Source organism: Ciconia boyciana, chromosome 2, assembly GCF_034638445.1.
Source record: "Ciconia boyciana chromosome 2, ASM3463844v1, whole genome shotgun sequence".
Taxonomy (NCBI): Eukaryota; Metazoa; Chordata; class Aves; order Ciconiiformes; family Ciconiidae; genus Ciconia; species Ciconia boyciana.
In genome coordinates, this window is record NC_132935.1 from 115,704,966 (window position 1) to 115,719,548 (window position 14,583).

Below are 14,583 nucleotides of genomic sequence, written 5' to 3' on the forward strand. Positions count from 1 at the left end.
TGCTGAATCTGACTGAAAGTTCTTCCTCTCCCCTCTTGCGCACTGTGTAGTGTAGATCTGGCCTGAGGTGCCCCAGGCAGTAATGCAGTTGTTGGGAAGTCTGTGGAGACAGTCTTACTAGTGGACACAGTAGGGGAAAAACCCTTGTTTTAAGAGTAAGTTTATAAGCAAATCTTGACTGTAATCAAGCATTTAAGTGGGGTGAAACAGATGTGTGTTTGATGGCAATGCAGTACTTGAGGGTTTTTAGACACTTGTACACCTCTGGCTATCAAAACCATCTGATATGTATTTACAGAGGCAGCAAATTACTACTATGTAATAATACTGAGATCTGGAGCAGAAAACATGGTTGCAACTCCATTAGCAAGTACTGCCAGCTCCCTGAATGGAGATGCTCTTACTTTTACTACAACATTTACTATGTAAGTATAAAGAAACTGTTTTGGAACCAGTTTGAACTCTGGTGAAGCATGCATAAAAATATTTAAAATGTTCATATAAGGATGTCATATTCTGCAAACAAATGTGGTGAGATCTTGTGGTATGGGTATTTGCTGCTTCAAGAAATAGCTGGAATGCACTTCTCTCAAAAGAGCAATCTAGACTTACTCTACCATCCATCAGCTAATTTATCTCTTGCTTTTTCTACTTTTGTTCTCTTCTGGAATACCTGCAATGATAGATGGATTGTGCTGCCTGAGATGATGTGTTTTTTTTTCTTGTTTGCAGCAGCTAGCATTTTATATAGCTATTTGGTTTTGGTATCTGGAAAAAATAGTACTCTTAAACTTCAACACTCATATGTTAGCTAAAACAGGTTAGCTAAAAAGGTATTGTGAGTTCAAATGGCTGTTTGTTAGCAAAAGTCTTCTGAAATAAATAAGCAAACTCCCTTTTTAAAGTCCAACCCAACTAGAATTTTCACTTAAAGCTATTTACTCAAAAAACCCCAATCTCTGTTTCTAGAAATGTGTGCCAGAAGTGGACTGAAGGGTGCAATCTGAGAAATGGTAGATGTGCTTTATCTGCCTCTTTTCCTCCCTCCCCTTTTGTTCTTTGAGTTCTAAAAAGTATCTTGAAATAGTAATACACTTAGTCTTAAAAACAGCAAAGCTGCTTGCACTGAACAGTACTATTGTAGAAGTGAAAGGATCTTAAACAGCCCTATTGGGCCTGCAGGAACAAACTATGAATTACTAATAAGAGATTAGCTATTAGTCAGCATTATGGCTAAGCTTCTCTTGTGTAGAACCTAGCTGCTCCCTGGACAGTTTTAAGGAGCAAAGTAGTAAAGAGTAACTTAAAACAAACAAAAAAACCCAACCCTTTTTGATTCAGTCGGTGTTTAACTTTATTTTTTTTTTTCCCCCCTCCTCCCTTTTAGGCATGATGTGTCAAATGACTTCGAAATAAATATAGAAGTTTACACTTTGGTATGTATCAGTTCCTGTCAAAAGGATGTGTAAGGGAGAATTATGTATTGTACTTTCTTAATACCTTCTTGCCTTACAGGTGCAGAGAAAAGAAGTTACAAGCACTGATAAAAGGAAAAAGGCAAATAAATCTAAGGTAAATGAAACATGAAAATCAGTATGTTGTATTTCAACAGAAGGTACGCTAGGAAGACTGTAGTGTTCGGGGAGAACTAATTAATAGTCTTAGACAATCTGTTGCTTGCTTTTGCTCTTCTTGTTCTTTCTTGGAACATCTGCAATGACAGATGGGTTATGGAGTCCTGCATCTATTAGTAGACTGGACCTGCAGCACTTGGTTGAGTCTGAAATATATTGGAGGGGAAGAAGAAGTCTTACTAGTTCTGCAAAATGCTATGCTTTGCAAACTTTTATTTATTAGGTGTGGTGCCTCTGATAGTGATTTAGTGCCCTTATTCTCCACTTTACTTAAACTACACCAGTCAATATGCCCTACACTGCAGTTTGATTTGTCTTAAAGGTTCTGTTGATCAACTGCAATGCTTTTCTTTCTTCCCAGTGTTAAGTGAAAGCACTAGATGCTTGTGTTTTTAAAGCAAACATTGTTTTAATAACTCCTCGGACATAAACATTTCAGCATGTGTAGGGTGCATATTTCAAGTGTTTGTGCTTTATTAAGGCTTTGTGACCCCAAACAAGCCACTGGCTTTCTGGAGGTGGTTTGGTTTTTTGTTTGTTTGGGTTTTTTTCTTCTTATAATTCCAATAGCATATAGTGTGTTAATGATTTTAGGTCTAATTTCTTCCTTGTCAAGATATCTGTCACTTAATAAAAACAAGAAATTTTAGTATCTTTCAAAAAAGCTGGAATGAGTACTTAAATCCTGCCTCTGCAAACAGAAACAGAAACTTTCTTTAATCTTTACTTTCATTTGGCACAATGAAAGCATGCTTCCACCTATCCCCCAATAAAACCAGTTTGAAGTCCAGGGTTTCTTTCTCTCCTGTGCTATAGTTTAGAGGAATCTTTACTTAAAACTGAATGTTTTTGTGGCACTGTAGGTAAGTTGCTGATGTGGGATTATAGGTTTGCTGATGGCATCCTGTATCTGCTTTTTAACAAGCTTCTTACACTTATCTTTCAGCTTCAAGAATAGATGAGTACATAATTCCAGTCCATGTTTAACATACAGTCTCACTTAAACTTTGAGATTTTTTCACCTGAAAACATAGATAACGTACAACAGTAGCTCATTGAACATCTCTGTACTTGTATTATCTTTGATAAGCAAATGTAACTTTAAAGCCCTGTTACATGAAGGAAAAAGGTCTACTAAGGTTGTCTTTTCAAATGCATGCTGTCCGTCCTAAGCTAAGGCATACTTAAACTTTTCTGTGGTAAGTAGTTCTTTGATATGTAGCATTCCTTCTACTAAAATATATTACATTCAGTCAAAAAACAAGACTTACTCATTGCAACAACTAGTATCCGTTCAAAATTTACTTAGATAAGCCTTCAGGAGTTTTACTGTCTGATTTTTTTTTCATGCTAATGTGATGGACAAATTCATCAGCAAATACATTTATCTTATATTCTTTTGTAGGTTATTACTCCAAAGAGACTATTAACATCTATTACCTCTGTAAGTATGAATGTAATATTGTAACAAGATTTTGGTTATGACTGCTTCCAAAGGCCGTATTCTCACACTGAATAAGGCTGTGCCCATAGGAGGCTCTTTGTGTCCCTTACTTGAAACTCTATAACCTGTCCAGCTTTCTGCCAAACTCTTCAGCCATCAGCTCAAGAAATAGGTAACAGCTCTAAATATGTAATGCTAGAAATATGCAGTTACTACACATTTATTTGGACTTTCTTTTCCAGTTTTTTGTTTTGCTAGTTTTTTTAAAGTACTTCAGATTTAGTTTCTTTCTAACCTAGCTTAGTCTTATGTAGAAATTGTCAGAAATTATTTTTCCAGTAAGCTTTTATTTCTCTCTCTCTCTTTCTAGAAAAGCACCCTTACTCCAGGTAAGTAAAATCTAAACTTCTTACGCCAAGATGAATAATCTGCACTTGCCATCTAAAGCAGTATATCAGTAAATAATAATTGTAACAGATGATAATTTGGGTGTAATAAACACAGAATTATGTTAGATCGCCAGCCCAGAAACTGGCCCTGCGTTTATATTTGAGTTACCATTATGTTTAATAGATCTCTTCACAAAATCAAAATTGGTATCTGCTATCAGATACCTCTGGTTTACATTCTTTTCCTGAAAAGATGAACTCAAATTTTAAGATTTTAAACTAGAGTCTGATGTCAACAAAGTAATACAGAGCAAACTTGAATATATGTACAAATTCTGAAGTATTGCTTGTATACAGTGTTTTTAACATGTTTATATATTTCTGACTCTTGGGGGAGAACAACAGCATCTCCAACTGTTTTCTCTAACAACATAAAAAATGTGTTAGACACTTGTCTCACTACAGCATGAGACACTTGAGCTAGTTTTAGTACAAATTGCAGCAATAAGGAGCTCATGAACTAACTCTGAAATGTCTACCATGCTGCTGCAACTAGTCAGGTTCCTTTGCCTGAGCTATAGTTCTTTTTTCTGTTGATAAAAGTGCAAAGAGGAATATAGGCATACAAATTATGGAAGACTGCAGTGTGTCACTTGAGACGAGGTTAAGAAATCTGAAAGTCAAGTTCCTACTGCAGGGCATGTGTGCTTTGTAGTGTGCACTAGAGTGCTCTTTGTCCCCCTGAGACTTCTTAAAATGCTTTGACTTTTCCTTTTGTGAATATTTCAAAACTTCTTTCTGAAATAAAAGATCTACTGAGGAGGAATGGTGTGCACCAAGATCCTGTCTGAATGTGCTTCTGGGCTGCACTGCCAAGAGTGCTTCTCCTGGAGTACTGAGTAGGGCACGCATACAGTAGTACAAATAAAGCCTTTTTAAACCTTGCGGCATCCTGATTGTGTTGTGTTATGACTTGACTTTAACTTTTTTCTCCACAGCCATGGCCAGTCCAGGTGGCCCTAATGCTGTACGCACTACTAATTTCATCCTTGTTGGATCCCACAAGCTATCGCTGTCTTCTGTAGGAAATGCCAAATTTGCATTGGACAAGGTAATGGAAATTATTGGTTACTAATCCAAAGGTAATTGCATACTACTAGAAAACCAAATATGAGCCTGGGCTTACTGTTTTCAGCTGAAATTAGCATCCTAGAAATGAAACATATAGGTTTATATAAAAAAAAAAATCTATATATACACACAAAAATACATAAAAAATTATGTATAGTTGATGTTACTGGTATTAAATTTCATATGACTGAAATGTAATTTTGAGATACAACAGAAAAAGACTTACATTACTATGCCAGATGTTCTTTCTTTTCTGTAGCTCTATGTAGGGTATGGTTATGCAAAGATAATGAAAGTATTTGCTTACTGATTTGCTTTCACTGACAAAAAATTGATGTATGCAGTTGGTATCTCTGTATGTGGTCTTCATGTTGTTCGTTGCTCTTAGTCTTGCAGTTATTGCTAAATAAGACATTAAGTGTGTTTTAATGATAATGAAGTATTTGAAATTTTCTACATTTAATTGACTTAAATTGCCATTTGCATATAGTTAGGAGTATGAGTTTCCTTTCATATCCCAATTAAATTTGTAGAAGCAAACGACCTTAATATTTTCTGAAAGGGAGCTATTATTGAGTTTTATACCATTAGTTCCTTGTCTAAACAAAATATGTTTATTGGCTCTTACCATTAGAAGTTAAAAAATAGTCTTACATTCATTGTAATCTCTAACCTCCTAATGCCTTATACCTAAAACCTATTTTAATAGGTGTTTATGCCAGCAGCTATCCTAAGCTAACTTAAATTAATTCAAAAGTTACTACAGCTTATGGTAGTACTAAATTACAGCTTTATATATCCAAACAGCAGCATAAGAATAAATTTTCTTCTTGGCTAATCAAGTCTTATTGTGATGATAGTAGTATTGCAATTATAGCTTCTGATGAGAGATAACAAGAATTGGTTGTGTTTGTGCACAAGATTAAAAACAAAATATTGCAATAATCCCAACTTGCTTTTTAGAAGTTTTGCAGATAGAAGCAGAATCCTCCTTTACTGAAACAGTTCGCAGAACTTAACAGTTGAATTGCACTGCTGTTACTGACTGTGTGAACTTCAGAAGTACCAGCTTTGGTTCTTCAGCATAAATGTTCCTCCTAACCAGAACTGCATGTAGAAATCTTATTTTGTGTATGGCTTGGTTATTGGAAACCCCTTGTTCTTGAAGTTATGGGAATCAGCTTTTACATTAGATTCAGCAATTTGGGTCTGAACTTTTCTGGTTTATTCTTTAGGACAGGACACTGGACTGAACTATAAACTGTAGCACAAGCTTCAAATAGAATTCCAGGGCAACCATCACCTGGTTAATTTTTTCCAGGTGCAAACTTAAACAGTTGCGAATAAGAATTCCCCTTTTTGTCCAAAATTTTTTTTGTGAAACTATCACCTCTGTTATGCTTCAGTTTTGACTTGGCCTGTGGCTGTACCAAACAGCTGCTTTTCAACTTGCTCCATGCATTTCTAATACATGGTGGGGTTTTTTGTTTCATTCCTCCCTTTTATATGCACTGTTAAAATTCAGGGTAGAAAGGACCAATATGTACTCATGTATAACTGTGTCCTTTTTTTTTATAAACTTTAACTTTACACTAATCGCATTGAGCATGTTTCTTTTTTTCCCTAGATAAATTTTGAAGGGGAGGAAAAAGAACTCTTGGACTATATGTTCCAGGACAAGGTTGCTGTGATCCTTTAGTTTATAACTTCAAATAGGAAACTGCTTCTTAGTGCATGTTGCTCATGTCTGGCCTTTTTGCAGTATCTATTTTTTTTAATTCTTCTAAGAAAATGCTTACAAAGATTTATTAACTAAACATAAGATGGTAGGAGCCTTTAAGACTTGCAGAATACTACTCCCTGTTATTACAATAATAAGCATGCTGCTAGAATTCAAAGTTATTTAGGCCACCTAGGGTTTTTCCTTAACTAGCATGTGTCTCTTGTCTTCCTAGATCACTAGAGGAGGGTTTTTCTTACTTCAAAACAAATCGACATGTCTCTTAAAGATTGCTAGTCAGGAAATTTGAGCCAACTTCTTGATGAACTGCATAGAACATAGAATCAGCCACTCTGCTGATAGAGGACCAGGGGAAAATGACTGGTGTCCTAAATGTTGGTTTAACTCAATTTGTTGCCACTGAAGAAAATTAAAATCACTCAGGAACTGAATATCTTGTTTCTTATTCTGTCGAGGCCTTGTTCTATCCAGACCTTTGTTTTTTAAGCAAAAAGCAATCATAAAGAACTAAAGTTTTGAAAGTACTAAATGCATCAAAATGTGAGGTTCTTATTTGTACACAAATGTGCAATTAAAATATTTTGCTTGGTATATACAATTTTTGCTTTAGGAATAATGTAAACTGATATGCTTAAAATAAATAATTGGTCTTTAATCTCTGAAAATAGTTTTATTTAGTTAACTATTAACTCAGATCCCTCAGAAGAAAGTGTTTTAGATAACCTTAGGTATGTTTTCTCTCAAAATTAAGCAGGCGATAATTTTAGTACCTATTGTCTCCTATTTGTAATCAAAAATCTCATAAGAAACCATTTTTTTGCAAATTCTTGAGTGTTATCTTGAGTATCTTTACAGATAATCTTCTATGACAGTAAGCCAACTTCTTATGGTAGATATCTGAATGACTACACCAGAATGCAAGCTAGCTTAGTTATGGGCTTTAGTCTTCTCTTCATCTAGCTGGATATTCAACAAATTTGCTTTCTTACCACCACCTCCACCCCACTTGCCTTTGAAAGGGATATATTGTTGACTGGAATGTAATATTTTTTCATTATGTGTACAGAGAGTGTTTTGAGACCTGCTTTAGTAATTAGTAATGGTGTTGTAGGCTCTGCATAACTGCTATGTTCCATTTGTTATACAGCCTTTTTGCTTTACTGTCACACAGCTCTTCACTGGTAAACATTATAATCCACAAAGTAGGTTCTTCTGTCCTGACATAAATTAGAAAGGAATGCAAAAACCACAAACTTCAAGTGGGGAATTGGCCAAACTTCCTTGAGGCCCTCATTCAGAAATGGATTTTACTGTGGTTTGGTAGGATATATGGCAACATTCCCTGGGGGTAGCACATAGGGTTATAATTGTCTTTGCTGATAAAAATTCAGGACTGATGCAACTTATTGCTATTATGTGCAAACATGTGGCTATTTTTGCTTCTCAAATGGTCATGCAGACTCCTAACTGGTGCTCAAAATTTTGCTGTGCTATACTGTAAGGCCAAGTACATGAGCAAGCTATGCATGCTGTCTTAGTTCAGTAGACCTGGTAAAAAATTATTTGATCACCTGCTTATGCACATGTGTATCGTGTTTGGGAGGAAGCTGCAGTATTCAAAGGCGATCCATTTCTAACCATAACATCTATTTCAGTGTTCTGCAGGGTTCACTGAAGCCTACAGATGTATACTTTTAACTACTGAGGGTTACTCTTGTTCATCTTAACTACTAACAAAAGTTAATTCTGTTTGGATGTTGATTCCATGGCTCTAAAAGCTATTTCATTATTGTGTACAGATGCCTATTCCCTGGCAAATGGTTCTTTCTTTGTATTTGAGCTGATTTTTCTAGTGAGACAAAGCACTGATGTCTCTGATTTTTTTTGCAAGATTCTTACTGTATTGCTTGTTCAGATTAGCAACAAAATATGGTATGTAGGATGCCCTGCAGATCATCATTTGCTTGTTGAATTAGCAATTTGTTTCTTAGCTTCCCTGTGGAAAAAGAGATGTGATTTCTTGACAGTAGTGGTGGGAGCACTAAATGTAATGCGGTGCTATGTGTGGAGGGGTTGGGGGAAGTCCAAAAGCAGTCCTTGTTGCATGCTCCTCCTCAAAACTCTTGAATATTGAATAGCCATTTGAACAAACCTCTGGAACAGTAGTTAAGCTGGTGTTTTGTGGGGGTTGTTTTTTGTTGTTGTTGTTTTGTTTGGTTGATTTTTTTCAGTGGTAGAAGATAGGGCTTGGAACCTCTTTTGTTAGAAATGACTTAACACAGGTCTTCAAGACCTTGAGTGCCAGTTGAGAAGAACTACTTCCATTACTTTTTCCCCTTTTAGGTGTTTTATACAAATATTTATCTGAGTAGGCACTACTACATCAGTATCTGCCAAAAATGCTTATGGCATCCAAGTACCAATCCTGTTTAAGCCCACTTTGATATTTTCCAAACAGCTTAATGTCAAACTGAGGCAGAAGCTTGCAGGATGTGGACCAGTGCCTTGTGTTGGTTTTAACCATGCTTGGAGTCCCTTATTTTCTAGATAGAAGCATGTTTGTGCATATGTCCTGAGCAAACTAATAAGCAAATAAGTCTTGAAAAGCTTCTAAATTAACTTGAAACAAAAAGTGATTATTTACTGTCTTGCTTGAGACTGACCGCTTTTTTTTGGCTGAAGATCCTAAGAACAAGACAGTGCTAACATCCTGGTGCAGGTGGCTTGCTTGAACTGGTAGAGTTGAGAGGTGTCAAAATTAAATGCCTAATTGTTTTACTTTTTGCAGGTTCCCTTTTTGTCTCCTTTGGAAGGTCATATATATCTAAAGTTAAAATGCCAAGTGGACTCTTCTGTGGAGGAGAAAGGGTTTTTGGTAAGGCATTCACTTCAAATTCCTTCCTTGGAAATTACAAGTCCTATTAAATGTAGTCACTTTTTTAACTTCACACATGTATTTGTAGTGATTGTGAAGGTTAAAACTGGCTTGATTTTCCCCCCTGCCCTGAACCAGACCTCAAAACTTTCTTAGTTTATCTTCTAAACATGCCTAAATTAAAGCTGCCTTTTAGGTTTTTGTATATCTTTGTCTTCTAAACACTGTTTATCTGTTATTCTGAACTTCAGTTAACTTTTTCTTGCTATAATCTCTGATGTGAGATGAGATTCTAATTTCTCTGCCAGAAACTTTTACAGGACATCTTGGATTTTTTTGTCTAGTAAAAACAAATTCTCCCTAGCAAAAGATCCACCCCCCACCCCATGCTCCCGTGTTCACAGACTTTGACTTACAAGGAAGCGACAGTATTTTTTGAGCAACAACTTGAGCAGTTCTTTCTCTAAAACTGGTCTTGGAAAAGATACTTGGCCCTGATAGACGGCGCTGTTGAGGTTATGTCCAGCAGATGGCAGTAGATGTGCTAGGAAAATACTTCAGCAAAGCATTCACACTTGCTGTTATTTTGGTGTTTCTAGAAATCAGAATTTCTTTAGACCCTTTTCAAGCAGTTCTTTCTGTCTCCTTTCTCTTTGCTTAATTGAAGTTGAACAGATTTCATTGGATGCAAACATTTCACATGCTTATGGTATTTGCTATCCCATGTTTTTGTGCACTAATTTAAGAAAGTCCTTGTTTACTTCTACTATACAATATGTAAAACATTAAGAATAGTGTACATGCATATTAAATTTTTTCAGAGTAAGGGACTGGAAACTCCCTGCACCATGAAAAAATATGATCTGAATTGTGAAGAGTGAAAAACACAACACACAAATTAATTGGAAAAAAAAAAAAGTTCTGTACAAGTTCAAGAGGTATCAGGACTAGAGGACAGATACTAAACTTTCCATTCCAGTACTAAAGAAATGGGGCTTGAAATTAGCATAATCCTGTGTCCGGTAAAGTAACTGCCAACACAAACATTTAAAAATCAATTTCTAATTTATTTTAAACTGACTAGACTTCTGAGTGTGGCCTGCAGAATAGCCAAACACTTTGTAATCCTGAATTGTAAGTCAAAGATGACTTGAATACCTAATCATAACAAATTATGTGATACTAATACATGTTTTGTGAACCATTCATCCTGTATCTTCTATAAGTAACCCTCCATTATCTTAAAATGATGGGAATGCTTACCACTGTCAACATAAAAATCTGGTAACTTGAAATAGCAGTGATAGGTGCATTTTGAGCAAAAGGCTGCAAACTTGAGAATGATAGCATAAGCCCATTTTCTATGCTATCTGGAAAATAAATATACTATGCTAATAGAAGTCTCTCCCAGTATGTATTTTTTCCTTACGTTTACTCCTATGAAGGGTTGTACTTGCAGAACCATTCTGGTAGAAAAAAAATATCTGAGTACAGACAAAGCTCAAGGTATAATGTTACCCCATTTAAAAAAAATTTTTTTTTAAAACTTTTTTTAAGACTATGTTCGAAGATGTTAGTGGATTTGGAGCATGGCATAGGCGCTGGTGTGTGCTGTCTGGAAACTGTATATCTTACTGGACGTACCCAGATGATGAAAAACGAAAGGTAATGGTGTTTTATAAAGCTCAAGTCAAAAGTTCTGTAGTACCCAACACAACCAGTTGTTCATTTTTAATGACAGTAACGTTTAGGCTTAAAACAGGTAAGTATATTCAAAGCATGAGATTCAAGCTCATAAAGTTTCCTTGGGGAATGGAGGGAACTTGTCTTTATAAATCTGACCTAAATCAGAGCAAACTTAGAAACTGACTACTTTATCTGCTGGGAAAGGGGAAAAGTGGAGGAAGGATCCATATTTAATTTCCCCTGTAGTCTTAAGGCTTTCCATTGTGCTTGTCAACTGACTAATTATTTAACTGAAATTGATCAGACTTTGTACAGCTTAATAAGCAGACTGTATCTAGTTGCCTTAAGTTTTAGACAAAATAATGACTTTAACACTTAATATGGTAAAGAATTAGAGTGGACAATCCATCTATATTGCAGAAGCATAGCTGTAATTATGGACTATCTTATTTGCAGTCATTGTTTTCTTGTAGCTCCACATTGTAGCTGAAACTGGTGCTTTTTAAATGGTTCTCACAGAAACCTAAGTTGTTGTCTGGCTAATGAGACAGATCAGAGGTTCATCTGTCACTGAGGTGAACCTTCTTGTCTCCTTAGCCTGTTCTTGCAGCGTGGACTGAAATACTTCCAGGTCCTTTTAGAGATTGCTTTCAAGAGGGTTTTTCTGACTCACTTAAGCAATTTACCATTAAACACTTGCTTGTTTGTTGGCAGAACACTTTCTTTCCTGAAGTCTGTGGCAAACTCTGGTCCTTTTGGGTCTTCTATGCCAATCCAGATGCCTGAGTTTAGTTTCTTCCCTGCTAACAGAGGAAGACCATATGCTCATAGTTGACATTGCCAAAATATATCAATGTACTTTCTTTCCCTGCCAGGAGAGAGGGGAAAAATCTCTGCCTACTGTAATAGAAGATAGGCAAAAAAAAAAAAATTGACTTAAGCAAGAAAAAGCTTCCTATTCTGCTTTTGTCTGCAAGAAAGCAGCTTTGGTTTGTTTTCCGGATTCTGTTCTTAAAAAATCTTCTAGACTTGTTTCACTATCATTCTGAGTAAGGGTCAGCTGTATTCTTTTGATATACTATCATCTACAGCCATATTAAACTCTGTCCTTATTAAATGCCCCCCTTACCCCCACTATATCTGTTCTACCATACAGAGATAGATGTAGCTCAAATATCAGTATTGGGCAATGATTGCTTTAAATTGTGGAATGTGGGGTTTTAAAAATAAATTTCCCCTGGCTGTATATCACCAACACACAACCTTTTCTTAATGTTCCTTGAAATGGAGTTATCCTTCTTTTTCCTGTAACTTAGGTTATTTTAACTATCTATGGAATAGTATAGTGAACATGCCCAATAAATAGCAAACTCTTCTCCAAGCCAAGAGCAGCTTGTGATGTTTCCCTGATGAGGTATTCTGTAGGTGTGAAGAATCGGAGCCAAGGTCTGTAACTAACTTCAGGCATACAGCTGAGCCTCTGTCTATAGTCAGCAGAAAGAGAGAACTGCCTTGAAATTTGAAATGCTCTTTGCAAGGGTCTAGCTATTGACTATAGAGGGAGCTAAAGCAGCTGGATGTGGCACTTAGGTGCCTTAGTTACATGGTTGAAGATGAATCCGTGTGCTTATAGGCTTTGACAAGAATGATGCAAGCATTCCTAAAGTGCTTGTTTTCTGTAGGCTTTGACAGGGTTTACTCTATCAGTTTGGATTTTATTATGAAGTTCTCTTGAATTTGAGAGTTAAAGCTTGTTGTTGGGGTTTTTTAAATTTATTTAAGGAAAAAAGGGCATATATCTTCCTAGAGACTAACCCTTTGGTAAGGGATAAATTTGTTAGCTGTATTGTACGTGGCTGAGCCAGGACCTGTTCCATTGTCTATATTATCTTGCTTCAGCTATGGCTCTTAAACGCAAAAAGTGGAATCCCTCTCTTTGTATGGAATAATTTATTGGGGAGGGGGTTTTCACTTAATATGGCAACAATTGTCAAAGTATATGTTTTTCAGAATTACTCTTGATTGCAGTATTCTTGACTGATGAACTAACTTCACTTTCAGCATCCTTTGGGCCGGATAAACTTGGCTAACTGCACTAATCATCAGATTGAACCTGCCAACAGGGAGTTCTGTGCCCGTCCCAACACTTTTGAACTAATAACTGTCCGTCCTCAGAGGGAAGATGACAGAGAGACTCTTGTCAGCCGATGCAGAGACACGCTCTGTGTTACAAAGTGAGTAGATAAAATCATGAAGGTTGCAGGAGGTTATGGGATGTGTGTGGGAGAGGTGTTTTGCCTCAAGTGATAGTTTTAATAACATAGGAGCTTTACAATTTTGACATGCCAATGCAAAGCTCATTTAAATGCTAAGACTTTGGGATGAAACTTGAACTGTTTGGTTCACTTTTAGTCCTATTTTGTCTTGCTGTCCCATTTCAGCCTTCTGAGGACAAAGAACTCCACTTTTCCAGAAGTGGAAATGCCAGGTAGCTTGGTAGCAGGATTGGGGAATATTTGACTTCATTTCCCTCCCCCCCTCCCCCTGCTATTTGGGCTTCCATGGATGATCAGCTTGACGTTTTTCAGAATAACTAAGTAGAGGCGGAGAAAGACTTATCTAATCCATTGGGTTCTTTGCCTTTTAGGAACTGGCTGTCTGCTGATACTAAAGAAGAGCGTAACCTTTGGATGCAAAAGCTCAACCAAATCCTTGTTGACCTTCGCATGTGGCAGCCTGATGCCTGCTACAAACCTATTGGAAAGCTTTAAACTCTGGAAGGGAACTATGAAGAAAATATTTTTTTGTGTAGCTCACGCAGGTTTTTGCATACATAACTTAAATGAAAATGTGGGAAGTCCTCTGGGTCACTTATGCTTTAAATTTGAGAGAGTATGTAACATTATACAGGACTATGTTATGCAGTATTTTTATTTCACTTTAAGAATTTTAAAACTTTTTTGCTTCCTAGCTTTTGAGTATGGTAGGAAGCAATTAGCTGTTTCTAAACGTGCTAAATATTTATGTAACTCCTTTTTTGGAAGTCTTTTAGCTAAGTACATTCTTTTCTTTAAACAACTAAATTATTGCAGGAAATGACACTTCAGGGCAGGAAGGGGAGGGCAAGCTGGTGAAAAAACAAGCTTACTAGATAACTCAGCTCCCTGAAAGAAACAGTAGCTCAGAGTTCTCTAACAAGGATGGTGCTGAAGCACAAGATTTAATATTGGAGGGCTTGTCGGGTTTTTTTTAATGATCAGGCGTAGAAGTTACTAGTAAATTTTACTCTACAACATGCAATATAGGCATTTCTTGCTTGCACAGTCTCCTTGTGGTCAGAACAAAAGACATGCACAATATATGCATACTTCTTCTGCAATTTCTCATACAAACTGGTATGGCTAAGTGCATGGCATGTATCCTATATCGTTTACAGGTGTGGAATTATGTATGCAGTATATTGCACTTTGATAGAAATGAAAGGTCTTGAATATTTTTGTTAGGACTGCTATAATATAAAAGAAAAAACAAAACAGAAAAAAATTAGTTTTAGGATTGTATACGTCAGTATTTCCTGGGCTGGGACTCATGGTTTGTACAAGCTAGAATTCTCCATCTGAGGACCAGGAATAGGTTGTAAAAGTGCTTTTTATTTTTTTAATAAGACACTACAAAGCTGCTAT

At 36.3% G+C, this 14,583-nt stretch overlaps 1 protein-coding gene across 3 annotated transcripts in view; it reads left to right on the forward strand.

Moving 5' to 3' along the window:
• Positions 1–14,583, forward strand: part of ANLN (anillin, actin binding protein) — a 29,710-nt gene extending 15,127 nt beyond the window's left edge. For 2 of the 3 annotated variants that reach the window (XM_072853667.1, XM_072853669.1), the window contains exons 15-25: positions 299–425; positions 1,388–1,436; positions 1,516–1,572; positions 3,040–3,078; positions 3,449–3,467; positions 4,466–4,578; positions 6,226–6,279; positions 9,128–9,214; positions 10,772–10,879; positions 12,962–13,134; positions 13,548–14,583. In XM_072853667.1, the coding sequence (XP_072709768.1) occupies positions 299–425; positions 1,388–1,436; positions 1,516–1,572; positions 3,040–3,078; positions 3,449–3,467; positions 4,466–4,578; positions 6,226–6,279; positions 9,128–9,214; positions 10,772–10,879; positions 12,962–13,134; positions 13,548–13,671 (950 nt within the window). In that variant the 3' untranslated portion in view covers positions 13,672–14,583. The remainder of the gene's footprint in view (positions 1–298; positions 426–1,387; positions 1,437–1,515; positions 1,573–3,039; positions 3,079–3,448; positions 3,468–4,465; positions 4,579–6,225; positions 6,280–9,127; positions 9,215–10,771; positions 10,880–12,961; positions 13,135–13,547) is intronic. The other variant, XM_072853668.1, reaches the window with a different exon arrangement.